The sequence below is a fragment of the Biomphalaria glabrata genome, chromosome 9 (genome assembly GCF_947242115.1).
Source record: "Biomphalaria glabrata chromosome 9, xgBioGlab47.1, whole genome shotgun sequence".
NCBI lineage: Eukaryota > Metazoa > Mollusca > Gastropoda > Planorbidae > Biomphalaria > Biomphalaria glabrata.
In genome coordinates, this window is record NC_074719.1 from 3,542,414 (window position 1) to 3,560,318 (window position 17,905).

The 17,905-nt window shown below is 37.8% G+C and overlaps 1 protein-coding gene across 1 annotated transcript in view; it reads left to right on the forward strand.

The window, feature by feature from the left end:
* The window catches only part of LOC106052688 (low-density lipoprotein receptor-related protein 4-like), a 32,200-nt gene that overhangs the window by 1,863 nt on the left and 12,432 nt on the right, over positions 1-17,905 (forward strand). The window contains exons 2-12 of the mRNA XM_056040673.1: positions 1,561-1,599; positions 3,990-4,072; positions 4,906-4,977; positions 5,385-5,538; positions 7,089-7,266; positions 7,808-7,980; positions 9,992-10,231; positions 12,060-12,228; positions 12,647-12,774; positions 14,795-14,951; positions 16,934-17,043. Of these exons, the coding sequence (XP_055896648.1) occupies positions 1,561-1,599; positions 3,990-4,072; positions 4,906-4,977; positions 5,385-5,538; positions 7,089-7,266; positions 7,808-7,980; positions 9,992-10,231; positions 12,060-12,228; positions 12,647-12,774; positions 14,795-14,951; positions 16,934-17,043 (1,503 nt within the window). The remainder of the gene's footprint in view (positions 1-1,560; positions 1,600-3,989; positions 4,073-4,905; positions 4,978-5,384; positions 5,539-7,088; positions 7,267-7,807; positions 7,981-9,991; positions 10,232-12,059; positions 12,229-12,646; positions 12,775-14,794; positions 14,952-16,933; positions 17,044-17,905) is intronic.

Sequence of the window (17,905 nt, forward strand, 5' to 3'; positions counted from 1 at the left end):
ATGAATACTAATAAGTTAAGAAACAAAACATTCAGATGTTCGGTACCGCTGGCTTAGCATGGGAAAGGTAGTGAGAAGTAATGGAATCTCAAGGAAAAAAGTGTTATGTTCCTTAAAGGCTAGATTTGACTGTGACCTTGTTACTAATAGTTCTAATGAGCTTTGGGAAAGGTAGTGAGAAGTAATGGAATCTCAAGGAAAAAAGTGTTATGTTCCTTAAAGGCTAGATTTGACTGTGACCTTGTTACTAATAGTTCTAATGAGCTTTGGGAAAGGTAGTGAGAAGTAATGGAATCTCAAGGAAAAAAGTGTTATGTTCCTTAAAGGCTAGATTTGACTGTGACCTTGTTACTAATAGTTCTAATGAGCTTTGGGAAAGGTAGTGAGAAGTAATGGAATCTCAAGGAAAAAAGTGTTATGTTCCTTAAAGGCTAGATTTGACTGTGACCTTGTTACTAATAGTTCTAATGAGGAGTTGAAGACAGACCCAAAAACTGACTATGACTATGCTACCAATATTTGTAATAAAGAGTTTAAGACAGACTTCATGTTTTTTCATCGGAACTATGAAATGTTTGTGCATGTTAAAATCCTTTTAAATAAAACTTTCCCATTTCTCCAGGCAAGCAAGTGAAAACAGATTTTATTATTTTCCTTTGCTGAAAGGTGAAACTATCTCTAGTGAAATGCCTGAAAAGTACAAGACTTATTTGGATTCCTTGAGTGTGGAATTTGAAAGCAAATTTTAAGACATCAAGAACCTTAAATCAGTTTTCTACACCCCCTGCCAGCCCAAAATTAATGCAGAAGCTGATTCAGCTCTAGAGGGCATACCTCAAAGCAAATTATGAACTTAAAGAGAAGTTCCATTCGGTTATTCTGTAAGAGCTTTATGGATGTCAAAAGCTGTATTTCCACACTTTAATTAAAAAGTTTGCTAACAAACTTTTACATAATTCTTGTGCACAATGCACATACATCTGTGAACAAACATTTCTTGTCTGTTTGAAAATAAACAAGTGTAAGAACAGGTCGATGCTGACTGACTGTAATTTAAAAGCAGTCACACGGATAACTAGTAAGCTAGTTCCACAATTCTGGAACATTATGCACGAGTGTAAACAGTTAAACACTTCAACTTAAGTACAACTGTTCCACTGTTCATTTGTGGTGAAATAGTGAGATGTAAACAGACGATAACAAAATAAAAAAAAAAAAATTATCGTAAAATTAGTTTCAGAAATCGACTCCCTCTATTGGGAGTGTAAAAAATTAAAGGTAATAGTATAACACATTATAAATGTGAATTACACACATTATTCACAGTTGGCTAGCGTATTTTTCTAAGTTGTAAGTTCATTATATATATATAATGTAATGTATATGCGGCCCCCTATTCCCAAAATTTTTGTAATGTGGCCCTCAATAAGAAAAGGTTGCCCACCCCTGTTGTAGATCAATATCAATCCTATTAAGGACTTATCACTCATTCATAACTATTTGTTTAACAAACTACGACAGCGCAATGTGTTGATGAGTTGTAATTTTCATATTTTACAGATATCGCTTTATTTGTAAGTGTCTGGAGATGTCATTTAAGTAAGTAAAGAAGACCAAATTTAAGTTCAATATAAATATGTCTTAAACTTGTATGGCAAACATTTTGTTTCGCTGCATCTTCTTTGGTATATGTGTATAATGCACAAGTTATACAATTAATTTCCCCATAAATAATAAAGACTTTATTATTAGTATTTTCATATTATCTTAACTATTCTTATCTTATCTTCAAAAGAGAAGACGATTACGTCTTACGCGTGCCTCTGTTCATGCATGTTAATCAGTTGGACTTTAACAAGTAATTGCTTTTCCTGGCTGATTCAGGCAATCCATACCATGCCCTAATAGCATTAGAAAATAAGGAGCTTTTGTACACATTTCTCCTATTATATGGAATATGGAAAGAGGAATGAGCTTTTATCTTATTGTCTTTCTGAGTATTTTATTACGTTTGCTTTTGCATTTGCAGATTATGGTTCAATGTTTTATCACATGTATAATTGCTACTTTACTTTTGAGTCTTCTTATCCTGAAGGCTTTCTAAATTTAGTGATTTTACTAAAGGTGTTACACTAGTCAAATGTGAATATTCGTTTGTTATGAATCTTGCTGCTCTCTTTTGTGTTTGTTCCAGTCTTTTTGTGTTCTCTTTGAGTTGACTAAACGCGGACATCTCACTAGAAATGTCGCGAAGATGTCTACGAGTGTAAAAAAAATATTAAATTATGGCTTTTATATAGCGCTACTTTCATGCTTATAGCATGCTCAGAGCGCTTTGGTCCAATCTCATTTGTGGACCAGTGGGGTTAGGGGGTATGTTATTTAACCTTGGTTAGACCAATAATAGAATATGCATCCTCCGTTTGGGACCCCTCAACTCAAGAAAACATTAAGAAACTGGAACAGACACAAAATAGAGCAGTGAGATTCATAACAAACGAATATTCACATTTGACTAGAGTAACACCTTTAGTAAAATCACTAAATTTAGAAAGTCTTCAGGACAGAAGGCTCAAAAGTAAAGTAGCAATCATACATAAAACACTGAACCATAATCTTCAAATACAAAAACAAAATGTAATAAAATACTCTGAACGACACAAAGACAAAGGCACATCGTCCCATATGCTAGGACAAATTTGTACAAATACTCCTTCTTCCCTAGTGCTATTAGAGCATGGAATGGGTTGCCTGAGCTAGCCAGGAAAACCAGTGACTTGGCGGAATTTAAGTCATTGGTTAATATGCATGACTAAATGCATGACGCGTAGGACGTAATCATCTTCTTTTTTGAAGTAACGTCTGTATTATATAAGATAAGATAAGATATCTAGGAGAAGGTTTTTCCGTGTTGCCTTTAGGCGCTCAGCAAACACAGCTCTGCCCGAGTCGGGTGTCGAACCTCGAGCCCCCTTCATAGGTAGCCAAGCCAAGCTAAGTTCAAACGCACTTAGCCTCTCGACCACGCTTCCCTAAGGTCCCTAGTCCTTAATCGCCACACTTTCGGCAAATATTATGTAATTGTATTCAGCTGTCAAAGTAGCTTAACCTTCCCCAAGCTAAGGTAATAATTAATTTTTCTTTATACACTTTCGTTTATTAAACCGTAAGTGGCACTGTAGTGTCGACGGTTACTGCATTTTTTTTTCATGTTTATCAATACAAAATATAGATTAGGGATCAGTTCCCTTGTACTAGATAGATTGAACCATTTTTTCCCCGGAACACCGCTTCAGGCGTCGTCAAACACTAATTTTTCCACGAAGCATAGTTTCTTTTCTTTTCACTGCTAGGCGCTAACTGCGCGTTTAATTGAATTAATGTTCTTCTTTGGAAGAAGCCTTGCGCTCCAATATGTGTTGACCCTAAATAAAGAATTGTTTGTGAAGAGTATTGTGGATAGAAATTTGGGCTAGGCTGAGGCTTGTAATCACGTGGTTCTTGGTGGTGATGCGGAACCAAATAACATTGCTTTTTTTTAAACCAGGGGTTCTCAACCTGTGGGTCGCGACCCCCTTGGGGGTCGATTGACGATTTGCCAGGGGTCGCCTAAGACCATCGAAAATATGGATTGGTATTTTCTATTCTTCCGTTACTGTATATGTGTGTGTGATGGGGGTTGTAAAAAGGGGTCGCCAAGCATAAAAGGTTGAGAACCGCTGTCTTAAATGCTCTTTTGGATGGAGAGCGGGGCAATCGAAAGTGGATGTCAGTTTGGTACCTGGTCGCTGATCGGCAATGGCGCCGATTCGGTGTCAATGGTTGGAGTTCTCATCGAAGATTGTCTATGTGATGCTATATTTTCTTCAGCTGCTTCTCTTAATAACTTGGTACCTAGGTTGAGCTAGCATTATATGTTAAAACATGTCGCATTGGATTGGAGCGTTAAACATCCAATTATTGTTTCATTTTCTATGTTGATTTTTCAGTTGGTGCAATCAATTGTTTTAAATGTGCAAATGTTGCTGATCCTGGACAATGTGGTACACTATCCAGCTGTGCCGGAGACGAGGTATAGTTGATTATTCTTTGACTGACTGTTGTAACCACTTATACCATGCCACGACAGAGTATACAAAAGGTTTGCGCACAAACAGAAAAAAAAAATCTTACCAATCTTTGACTTAGGTTTGAAATTTTCATTTAAAAAAGAAAACAAAAAAGAAACAACATAATAATAAATGGAGTTTATGATACACACGAACTCATGAGAGGCCACAGGGCGTCATTTGTACTCAAATATTACGTTACACTCTGTCGTAAATAAATATTCATAATTAAGTCATTTTAATTATTATTCTTTTGGTAAAAAAATTAATTTGAAAATAATTTAAATTATTTTTTTTTAAGTAGGTAAAATAGATTTTTTTTTATTCCTTTTCTCCATTTATATTGTGTAAACTATACTTTAGAAGTAGGCCTAAATAAGACTTGACAATTTTGTTTTAAAATGGGTCGTTTGTATGAAGAATTGGAAGATACAATTCAGAAAATCAAAAGGTTTCTTTTGCATGAAACAAAACGTATCCATTCCCCCAACATTAAGCAGACAGCAGGCCATGATGAAATCATATTTTCAAAAACATTTTCATATTCTGACAACTACACGTGACAAACGGACAAACAGACAGCATAAAACCTAATTTGGCTTTTCCTAAAGTGGCTTTAAAAGAAAGATCTATTTCATCTAGGAACTAGTTCTAAATAAAAGAATACATAGTAAACTCTTACGATACATAAATTAGCATATATTTTTTTTTAGCTTTAATCACCAAAAGTAAAGAGACATGTTTCCACAGGAAGTAAAATTAATGTTTTCCTCATTCTTTTGTTTACTTTCCACAGTTGTGTTTCATGGAGAAAAAGTTAACCGGAAGTCTTAATGTTTACTACAACCTGGGCTGCGAGAAACAACTGGTGAGTACAGCAGTCAACTTGCACATACTCACCAACGCACAGGCACGCACACGCACAGGCACGCACACACACACACATACAAACCTATATATATATATATTTCCACACAGTATCAGATAACACAGGTCAAGCACTGGTCAAACACACACTGCTCACCTTGTTCATATGATTCAAGATTGGAAAGATAAAGCCTAGAGCAAGAAATATTCTCACAATCATCTTTTATTATGCAGCTTACACAGTCTGTCTTACACCACTTTTTAGTTTAACTTTTTATCTATAAGACTTCAAAAAAAAAAATTGCTAACGCTATACACACGGTACAAAAAAAAAAAAAAAAAAAAAATATAAATTTTAGAAACGATTAATGATTAATGAAATAATCCTAATCTTGTGTTTGTGTCCAGGCGTGTGATGCACTAGGGGGAGGGGACACCATTGTTGGGAAAAAGAGGAACATGAAGACCCGCCCGCCGAAGGATCGAACCAAACGGGACGTTACTCTGTGCAACAAATGTTGCAGTACTGACAACTGCAATCAGCTTCTGTGTTCTGATCTAGGTGAGTGATCTCTTGAATTAGTTTTAATACTATAGAAATATAAATATATTTACGATAATCAAAAACCTAGGTTTTTAATTAGCTGCTATTTATTTGATTCAAGCTAGTGGATACCTTACTCAATGTTAAAACACAATTTAATGATAGCAAAAAGCACTTTAAAATATATATTCAAACATGGGGTGATCGCGATGACAGTTTAAGGCGTATACCAAAAGACCGGGCGCATTCAACTCGAGGACCTTTAATTAGCGTAGTTACTTGATTCTTACACTGTACATTTTGCATTAAATACGTACATACATTTCGATAGATACTTTTTTTCATCTAGCTTGAAAATATAATTTCTGAAGACAGTCACACAAAGGAAGATCTCAAATCTTCAGCTTGGGAATGAGGCCGAAAATATTTCATGTTCAAATTCAAAACTCTCTGCTTTGTGTCGTCAATGAAGGGAAACAATCTTTGGACTGACAAAAAAATCTTATTTATCTACCCTTTGAATTGATTTGGCGATTGGACAAAATACTTGAATACCTTTGACTAGAATAAATGAAAAACTTCCAAATGAATTTACCATAGACATATATATATATAGACTGGACGATAAAGAACAAATTATTATCGGAAATATTTGGGAAAAGATAAGTTTGTAGATCCACATCACAAACCTATATATATTTGCCTATGTCTATGATTATGAAACAAAGACAAAATATTGGGAATATGGCAGTTTTGTACTTTTCAAAACTAAAGATCAAAGGTATATATTGGCTGAAATGTTAGTCCTAGAATTTATAGCTCAATCGCCGCCATTTTTTTTTCACATAGATATAGTACATAAAACATATTTGACTTCCCCCAAATAAAAATAACTTCCTACTTCCAGTCTATATTTATTAATGTCTATGGAATTTACTGATGAATTTCAAACATCTCTACAGGAAATCAACCATGTTTACTATAAAGTACAACAAAATACAACTATGTGACTTCTCTTGTTCCAATGTTTACACAATAAACTAAGCACTCAACTACATGCCCTATATAACCGTGTAACAGGCAAATTAGTTTAATGGCAATGTTTTCAAAGTTTAGAATAAGTAGATTGTTTCACACGACTACGCAAACCCAGTTTTAACCGGCATATTTTTCCACACTTGATGCAGACAAAGCCGTTGTCTGCATCAGATGGCCTATTTAATTTTTTTTTTTTTTTTTTATGAATTCAAATGTGTGTCAGACGTTTTTTGTGACAGCTCTACAACAGTTTACTTCAGCGACATTCTGCTGCCAGCTACTTTCCTCCATGCAAGTGAGGGCAAAATGTCTCCTGGTTTGATCTTAATAGCACTTCCGGGGGCGCCTCTGTTACGTCATGCTCCATTAAGATTAAAAAAAAAACATCACCTTTGACTTGCTTGAGGCTGGTGTGGAAAGTATAGAGGCGGTTCTTACCATTCGACAGCTGCTCTGGGTCATACACTTATAAATATTTCAAAAATGGCAATGGAGTCTCGTTAACTATTGTATTTTTTTACCTTGACTAGAGAAACCAACTGACAGTGTCCCAGCTTCTTCGGACATCTACGTTCGACTTGTGGGTGGAAGCAACGCCTACGAAGGGACGGTCGAAGTCTTCTTCAATGGTCGCTGGGGCAGCATCTGTGATGACAATTGGACCAACAATGACGCTCAAGTCGTCTGCAATATGTTAGGCTATCAAGGGTAAGGCGTGGCCAATTTAACGCGCGGTGACGCAACAAGACACCAATGACGTCATTACTGTACGTCATAAGTAATATTTATTTCACTTTTATTAGCATGAAGAATGTGTTGTGGTTGAGTGGTAAAGTGCTAGCCTTGTAACCAAGTAGTATCGAGTTTGAATCACGATAGATTTAAACTTTGGGATTTTTTAAACAGAGTGAAGTGATATGAGCTTTGTAAAAACAAGATTCAAATTCAACCAAGAGTTAAGGTTTATACACGGTACGTGATGGCAGAGTAAAGGGCTTAGCTTCCGAACCGAGGGGTCATGTGTTCGAATCTCGGTAAAGACTTGGATTTTAAATTTCGGCGGGATACTTTGGACGCACCCGAGTAATATTAATAAAGTCCTCTGTTGTTTAAATAACTATTGTAATATGGACTACTCTTGATTAAATAGCATTTGTAATAGGGAGTACTTTTCTTTCAGTAGCTATAGTAATGTGAACTCAATTTGTTGAAATACATATTGTAATATGGACTACTCTTGTTTAAATAGCAATGGAGCTCAGGCCTTTGGAGGCGGGTATTATTACCCTGGACAGAACGTCATCTGGCTGACCAATGTGACGTGTGGAGGGACAGAGCCCAGTCTGTACCAATGTCAACATGGTCAGTGGGGAGTAACACAATGTCTGCACAACCAGGACGCTGGCATCGCGTGCTCGTCAGGTAAACACTCTCTTAACGTCAGGTAAACACGCTCTTAACGTCAGGTAAACACGCTCTTAACGTCAGGTAAACACTCTCTTAACGTCAGGTAAACACTCTCTTAACGTCAGGTAAATACTCTCTTAACGTCAGGTAAACACTCTCTTAACGTCAGGTAAACACTCTCTTAACGTCAGGTAAACACTCTCTTAACGTCAGGTAAACACTCTCTTAACGTCAGGTAAACACTCTCTTAACGTCAGGTAAACACTCTCTTAACGTCAGGTAAACACTCTCTTAACGTCAGGTAAACACTCTCTTAACGTCAGGTAAACACTCTCTTAACGTCAGGTAAACACTCTCTTAACGTCAGGTAAACACTCTCTTAACGTCAGGTAAACACTCTCTTAACGTCAGGTAAACACTCTCTTAACGTCAGGTAAATACTCTCTTAACGTCAGGTAAACACTCTCTTAACGTCAGGTAAACACTCTCTTAACGTCAGGTAAATACTCTCTTAACGTCAGGTAAACACTCTCTTAACGTCAGGTAAACACTCTCTTAACCTCTGAAAACCACATTTATTTGGCCGACAAGTCGGGGCAGTTGACATCATTTGCTAGCTTATCAGTCTGCTACAACGATGGTTTAAACTCACAAAGATTAACTAGACTTCGTACAAGTGTTCCTATTTCCCAATTGAGTGCTACTAGAGCATAAAACGGGTTGCCTGAATCAGCCAGGAAAACATATGAATTAGGAATTAACTTGGAAGATTAGATCGGCAAATAAATACGCATAGGACACGTAGGAAGTCATTATCTTCTGTTAACTCTTTCTCTTCGTTATTATTTTCCCATGTTTTGAAGGAATTCTTCATTTGCTCATTACTATTTCACTACCTTGTTATGATTAAGCTTCAATAGCTTTGTTGTTTGTTATCAGAAACTGTTGTATTTGGTATAGAATTAAAGGGAAATGCATGCTCTTTTTATATAACACAAGTTTAAAAAAAATTAATTGAATTAAATAATCAACGATGGTATCGTCGATTAGGAGAGAAAGAGTTAAGAATGAACGTCTGTAAGAAGACTTTCTTATCACGATGTTGCGAGAAATATTTCTGAGAGGTTCCCAAATCTTGAATTACTTCCTAGTTAAATTTTAACACAATCTCTTTATGAATTACAACTATTGCATCCTGCTATCAACTATGTTCCACATCGAGTACATTTAGAACTTTGCTGAGTATACTTCTGTAAAGATGATGCTTCAGCCATTGGTCAATTCTAAAATGGCGGTAGAATATGTTACATGTTTCGGATGTTCCATAAAATTGAAGATAATTACTTCCTAGTCCAAGCCTCCAGCAGGGCAACAGGGATGGCAGCGGGCAGGGCATGAACCCGGTACCATCGACAAATCCGAACGACAGTCCGGCGCCCAAACCGCACGACCAGGCAGCCAACCTGGTCAATTGTATCACATTTGCTAGGCTTTATTTAAATGTCAGGATATTGCCCGATTCAACTAATTTTTGGGGTGAGAGGGGAGTTGGGTCGGGGGGGGGGGGAATAATGAGACTGGCACGAGACTGCTGAGTTACTTCATAAAACTCGTGGGTCTTTAAATACTGAATGGAGCATTATTTTAGGTTAAAATTTAATTTTTCTGTTCTTAATATGTAATCCTATAATTGTATCTAAGATATTAGAGAGGAAGTGGAGATGGATTGGTCACACTCTTAGAAAAGATACCAACAACAGAGCTAGACATGCGTTATAGGGCACAAGACGTAGAGGAAGACCAAAAAAGAACGTGGCGACGCAGTTCACTAGATGAAGCCGAGAGGACAGGAAAGAGCGGGGAAGCTATTAAAAAAACTAGCAAGAGACCGTAGAGAGTGGCGTCTTTTTACTGAGGCTTCGTGTTCCATGAGGAACTCAAAGGAAAGGTGATGATGATGATGATGATCCATTTTTATCCTCAAAGTATTTTGTAAAACTAAATGCATTTTCCTGTTCTGTTGCAGTGACCCCAGAGGATGACGTCATATTCTTGCTGGACACTGGGTTCGGCGGCGTGATCTTTAGAATGAACTTACGCACCATGTCGTTCACCCCCATACCACTCAGCACACTCTATTCCCCTGAAAGTTTCGACTATGACCCTAGTCTCGGTAGAATCTACTTTGTCGACGCCAGACTTTTACAGATCATCAGCATGAAGTTTGACGGAACTGATATTCGTGTTATAAAGCAACTGGATACAAGTGAGTCATTGTGGTGCTCATGTGGTGTTCATGTGGTGTTCATGTGGTGTTCATTGTGGTGTTCAATGTGGTGTTCATTGTGATGTTCATGTGGTGTTTATTGTGGTGTTCATGTGGTGTTCATGTGGTGTTCATGTGGTGTTCATTGTGGTGTTCATGTGGTGTTCATTGTGGTGTTCATGTGGTGTTCATGTGGTTTTCATGTAATGTTCAGCTGAAGGTTTTTGAAAAACATTCAAAATATGAAATAAAATAAAATAAATTATAGCTTCTATATTGCGCTACTTTCACGCTTATAGAGCGCTTAGAGCGCTATGGTCCAATGTTATTTTTGGACCAGTGGGGTTAGGGGGTATCTGGGAGAAGGTTTTTCCCTGCTCCCTTTAGGCGCTCAGTAAACACAACTCCGCTCGAGTCGGGTGTCGAACCTCGAGCCTCTTTCATAGGTAGCCAAGCCAAGTTCAAGCGCACTGATCATCTCGACCTATGTTAACTAACAAATACGATGTAGGCTCAATGCGCTGTCATAACTTGACCTAATACATACATAGTTCGTCCATCGTGGTTCCATGATGACCACTTTTGTCATCCGGGGGGGGGGGGCTGAGGGCTTTGCACTGAGATTTTGTGCCTCCTCATGTGGCTGGTGAGACCTATGTGAGCCCGGAATGTTCGGCTGCACTCTGGGCAGGTTAGTCCAGCTGGAGCTAGTGTCATTGGCCTTGATATAAATACAAGGGTTAAAATGACAAACTAATCTAAAAATGTTTCGAACAGATAGGTTGTTTATCTGAGCTCCATCGGGAGTGAGTTCAGAACCTAAAGTCCATGCACTGAAAAAAAGCCTGCAACCCAGAACTTTTGAGGGAGAAACGTGGCACCACTAGAAATGGCAGTGTTCATGGAGCGAGCACAAATTCAGTACATGTCTGATCCGAACCAATTGATACAATGACGCTTAATATAAGCTTTTTTAAAAAGTATTTTCTTTTCTATGTGTTTATCATGGGTTACATGTGGTTAGCTCAAAGGACCAAACTTTACCCAAACTAATGTCAGGTATTCATCAGATTTGGGTGGACTCAGACGCTTACTAAGCATCGTGATGTTGAAAAGTCCAGACTACAGCGAGATTTGAACCTGATAAGCGCTTTACCGTTCTAGCCACCCCGAGTGTTCAATAAAGTATTTCTAAATACAAAGTAGAAAAAAAAAACAAGCATTTAACAGTATAAAATATAGACGACAGAGTGTGGCATGTTTGGTCGAACTATATTGTTTTGTTTGATTAGTTACGGATTCAACAATGAAGATTATTATACAGTGGGGTCACTAGGGTCGGTGTCACCCGGTGCGGCCCGAATCCCCTGCGTTCCAACTTGGGACCATTCTATCGACTTGCGGAGCACTACCAGCTTTCAGATTGTTTATTGTAATAGACAGTCTTTCACTCATAACTATTTAGCTATAAATATAGAGTGGGATGTTTCAGAATAGATACAGAGTGGAATGTTTCAGAATAGATACAGAGTGGAATGTTTCAGAATAGACACAGAGTGGAATGTTTCAGAATAGATACAGAGTGGAATGTTTCAGAATAGACACAGAGTGGAATGTTTAAGATTAGATACAGAGTGGAATGTTTCAGAATAGATACAGAGTGGAATGTTTCAGAACATTGAATGACTTTCTTCTCAGATTTGTATCGCTGTGTTCTGTTTACCTATAGTAGCTATAACATCTTGATATTCACATGAATTTTTACAGAAATTATCGGCTTTCAAATGTATATATTACTCTAAATTAATTACACAATGCATTTTCTCAGATACAAGACTGGATAAAATCCAAATAGATCCACTCAATCGAATGATTTTTTACTCTGACGATGGAAACAATTTGATCTGTTCTATGAACATGGACGGCTCAAATTTTACTCAAGTCATCAAATCAAACCTCGACAATCCAAGAGGAATCGTTCTGGACCCACGATCAAAGTTAGCCTTTTATTTTTATTCATATTTACTTCTACCGCATTTTGAACTGGTTAAGTTAGCCTTTTATTTTTATTCATATTTACTTCTACCGCATTTTGAACTGGTGAAGTTAGCCTTTTATTTTTATTCATATTAACTTCTACCGCATTTCGAACTGGTCAAGTTAGCCTTTTATTTTTATTCATATTTACTTCTACCGCATCTAGAACTGGCAAAGTTAGCCTTTTATTTTTATTCATATTTACTTCTACCGCATCCACAACCCGTAAAGTTAGCCTTTTATTTTTATTCATATTTACTTCCATCGCTATAAATACAGACAATTTGTTCTTTTTTTTTTTTTAAAGACTTTGTATGTATCATTTGTAAAATAGCTTGAATAAGTACTGTTTTTGGGTGTCTGTCTTCTTGATTTTAGAACCCTCTACTGGACGGACTGGGGAGCCCAGCCCAAAATTGAAGCAGCAAGTTATGATGGCTCTAACAGAAGGACTTTAGTAAACAATAACATTAAATGGCCCAACGGGCTTGCCATAGATTATGACAGTAAGTTTTACTCATAGACATAAATAAATATAGACTTAACGATTAAAGAGTTTTATGAAAAGAAAATTTGTGACTTGCAATTTTGTGTACTTTATTATACAGCATTTATGAGCAGTATGGAAGTTAAGTATTCGTATCTATTTCAGCCATAACCTGTATAAGTATTACATTAGTGTTTTTTTTAAATGAAGATCATGCAATTTTTCATATTTCGGAAATCCGAATACAATAGATGTACATGTTTTCAAGTTACATGAAGTTACTTCCTTCGGCCAGTCTATATTTATTTATGTCTATGGTGTGACTACTTTTTGAAGGAACATTCGTGTTTCAAATTGTGTATTAACTGTTTGCAATGTAGTGCCTGCTATACAAGCGTAAAACTATGAGAGCACATTTTATCTTATGTTGTAGAAATTCAGCCATAACGTTTGTACATAGGTTTTAAACAAAGTTTCCCTTTCATAATTCGCGATTTATGATCTAAAGATCATCTGCGTCTGTGGCGCATGATTAGCGATGGTGTCATATGGCCAGCACAACGACTAACCGGCGTTACCATTCTCCAACTAATCTCCCTTTACAGTTAGGTGGGGTCGATAGCACCCTAAAATTTCCGAAATTCTCAATCCCTGTCTTCACAGGTAGTCGAACCCGAGACCCTAGGTTCGAGGCCAAGCGCCTTACCACTCAGCCACCAAGCCCCAACCATTGCATCTATATTGTTTCGTAGACTTATTTGATGTTGTTTTTTTTAAATCATTTCTTTTAGTGTTACTTTTTAAATAATTTTTAAGAAAGTTAAAACGATTTAAATTTTAATAATATCATTATCATTCTTTTATGTTTTTTTTGGTCATATTTCTAAGTTACTTTTTTGCTATTTAAAATTGAGTTTTGGAATAGCTTTTGTGTACCGCAACTTTCATGATTATAGCATACTCAGAGCTCTATGGTCGATTATGATCGATTATTTTAGTGTACCAGTGGGGAGGGTTATATTTGAGAGAATAGTAATGTGCTGTTTTAGGGAGTTGAGTTGAGTTGAGCTCGATTTTGGGTTTTAAACTCGAGCCTCTTTGTGGTTTATGACTCTCACCAGCGGCGGACTGGCTATATGGGCATTCGGGCAAAATGCCCAATGGGCCGGTACCCAAATGGGCAGGTAGGGCCACCGAAAATACCACATGTATGCCACAATGACAATGTAGGTTCTTTTCCTTTTAGAGCAGGGGTTCTCAACCTTTTAAGCTCGGCGACCCCTTTTTACAATCCCCCACTCTGCCGCGATCCCCCCCCCACACACACACACATACAGCAATAGAAGAGTAGACAATACCAATCCATTTTTTTCGATGGTCTTAGGCGACACCTGGCAAATGGTCAATCAACCCCCAAGGAGGTCGCGACCCAAAGGTTGAGAACCCCTGTTTTAGAGCCTTAACACTGAGCGATTAAAAAGCAACATAAGGCCTATGTTTCTTTTAAAGATATAGGGTTTACTGTATGCATAAGTAAAAAAAAAAGTAAAGTTCCCCTTTCAGACCTTGTGGTCTATAAGGCAGATGATGTAAAGGTCATCTGATTCTGTGGCCTACGGTTAACGAGGGTGTCATGTGGCCAGGACAACGAACAACCGCCTTTACTTTTTCCCCAACTAATGTCAGGTACCCATTAGAGCTGGGTGGACTCAGAGGCCCCCAAGGATCCCGAAACAAAAATCCCAGCCTTCACCAGGATTCGAACCCAGAACCATTAGTTCAGAAGCTAAACGCTTTACCGCTCAGCCACCGCGCCTCCATTACTGTATGCATGCGTTCACATAATGATTTTGAGATCAGTTGGTTACAATTTGAGGCCATCATGCCAATCCTATGATTTACAATTTATGGGTTGGACTGTAGGCCTACAGAAATGCCCCGGCCGATATTGACCCCCAGTCTGCCCCTGACTCTCACCCACATATCTTAACCTACGATATTTTGGGAAATAATAAGTTTTCACGAATTTCCTTCTCCAGCCAATAAATTGTACTTTGTTGACGGCGGCCTGGGAACTATAGAAACCATAACCCTGCAAGGTACCAGCAGACGTGAGATCTATAAAGACGCGGGAGCTCATTTGTTCTCCATTGACGTCTTTGATGAGTACCTCTACTACACTGACTGGAACAGAGAGTAAGGATCTAGACTTGACCCTACAGCAGCGTTTCTCAAATTGTGCTAAAGGGCTCTTTTAATTAAATTCTAGTTAAAAACTAAAAAAATCCATAATTGAATGTTAAACATGTAAAAACGACACAATTACCAGTGTTTCAAACAATGAAATAAAGTCGTACGTCTTCTATATTCTCTATGGCTTCCTTCAGTCGCGAAGCGACTATGGATCATGTCATGAAAATAAAGATGAATGCCTGGGCATTAGCTGTGGTCGGAACGATGTCGCCCACACATCAGTTCCCCCCTCTCCACGCAGCTGATGTATCCAAAGGAACGGCAGTGCCGATACAGTTTGGGGTCAGATGCGTCGCAGGTTCTGCCAGAGTGTAGCACTAGGTGCTGCAAACTGCCTATATATATCTGAGATATTTTAAGTGTCTTGGCTAACGTAACTTTAGTAAAGTTGTGGTCTATAGGGCAGATGATGTAAAGGTCATCTGTTTCTGTGGCCTACGGTTAACGTGGGTGTCATGTGGCCAGCACAATGACCAACCGCCTTTACTTTTCCCCAACTTAAGTAATGTCAGGTACCCATTAGGGCACCCAAAAATCCAGAAATAAAAATCCCAGTCTTCACCAGGATTCGAACCTGGGACCTTCAGTACAGAAGCCAAGCGCTTTACCGCTAAGCCACCGTGCCCTCGTAACTTTAGAGTCTACATGATTATTTTGTTACAGTGTCGGAACTTCTTTAGGGTGACATCCCATAAATCTTTAACGTCTTATGCATGAACAAAACAGACCCGACTACAAGAGCTCTTGCTGAGGAGGAGATAATCTTATAACATTCAAAAGAATTACATTTGTCCATGTATTCAGACAAAAAATGGCATTAACTCAGGGTCATCAGTTTCAAATGTCTCGTTGACATTAACATTGGACCGTCTATCCTTTTTTTTAATTTAACTTTTTGTGATGTTTTTGCCTGGAGAAATCGCGCGCTGTAGACAGCAGAAGATCTAACTTCTGACAACTCAAAAGGCAGCGAAAAAAGATTCCCCCTTTTTTATTATTATTATTATAGCTTTTATATAGCGCTACTTTCATGCTTATAGCATGCTCAGAGCGCTTTGGTCCAATCTCATTTGTGGACCAGAGGCGGGGGGGGGGTATCTGGGAGAAGGTTTTTCCGTGCTGCCTTTAGGCGCTCAATAAATGCAACTCTGCCCAAGTCGGGTGTCGAACCTCGAACCCCCTTCGTGCTTTACTAATTGGGAGCGCGAACGTATTTTTGATTCAGTTGGGGATAAGTCACTAGTTATATTTCAAGACTCACTGCCATGCAGCATACTGACGTTTATTACAAAGCTTATATCAATTCTACTGTCTGTATAGTAAAAAGTGTGTACCCTTCATTTCTTCCACTGTCCCACATCCAATCTATTATTAACTCTTTCTCTCCGAACTGACGATACCAACGTTGATTCCACTAGAATGTGGTAAATAATTACGGAGATAAAACGTTCAGCTTAAAATATGCATTTTTTTACCTGACAACACAAGAATCAATTTTAAAAAATTGATCAATTACTTAACATGCATGACTAAATGCATGACGCGAAGGACGTAATCGTCTTTTTTTTTTTTGAAGTAACATCTGTATTATATAAGAATTAGAAGATGAGATAAGATAATCATTGCTGATCATGAACAAGGGAAAGAAATCGTACTGACAGATGAGGTGGGATAAGTTGAATTAGTCCCTTTGAAGACACGAGCCTTGAGTGAACTTTTTTTTATGAATTTAAAACAACGAACAATTTAAAAATTCACCAAGGTACTCTCCCCCTTTCTTGTTACTCTTCTGCCTTTAAAACAAATAAATGTATCACGTTATGAGGAGGACATTCTTTACAACCATAACAAAGTAACACTAAATTTTTTCATCACGACTAGTTTTAATTCCACAATGTTAACACCATTCTATATATGTCATGCAGTACATTAATGAGGATTCGAAAAGACGGCAGTGGGCAGACGCCAGTGGGTCCGCCAAGTTTTAGAGAGCTCTCCGACGTCAGAGTTCAGAAATATGGAACAAATCTAGCAGGTAAGTCAACTATTTTTGTCAACTGTATAACGATAACAGGCGGATGGGGCAGGGCGGAGGAGAGGATAGACTAAAAGAAAACATTTCCATTTTAAACAAAAATTAAATTTTAAGAAACATACATTTTGTATTGAATTAACTCTTTCTCTCCTAACTGACGATACCAGCGTTGATTCCACCAGAATGTGGTAAATAATTACGGAGAGAAAGAGTTAAGTCTATCTACTATTTATTGGGACTCTGTGTGGTGTCTGAGAAGTACATCGCTTGGCTTCCAAATCGAACAGTAACGTATCGAATTGTGGTGAAGACTTGGATTTTTTTTTTATTTTGCAATCTTTAGGGCACCTCTGAGCCCACCCAGATGTCATTGGCACCTGACATTAGTTGGGAGAAAGTCAAGTCGGCTGGTCATTGTGCTGGTCACATGACACTCTCATTAACCGCTGCCACACAAACAGATGACCTTTACATCATTAGCCTCATAGATAGAAATGTCTAAAAGGGTTACATTTTACTAGGCCTATGCAGTAAAAGAGCTAATACTTTGTATTTTTATTTACATTCTATGTACTAAAAGAGGACATTTTGTGCTGGGTTTCTTTGTGGGATTTTAAATAGTAAACAAGAATTTGAAATAAATAAATAAACAAACCCCATTTGGGCAGTTGTTTGAGACAAACATCTATAAAAAAGCTAACAAGATCCTCGAAAAAAAGAATCACCCTTTGTGTCAGGGTTTTGTGATTTTACCATCACAAAAGAGATACAAGACACCGATAGCAAAGACAAACAGACACAAACACTCTTTTGTTCCCCTGGCAATCAAATCATTAAATAAGAACAGTCTGATATAAACTTT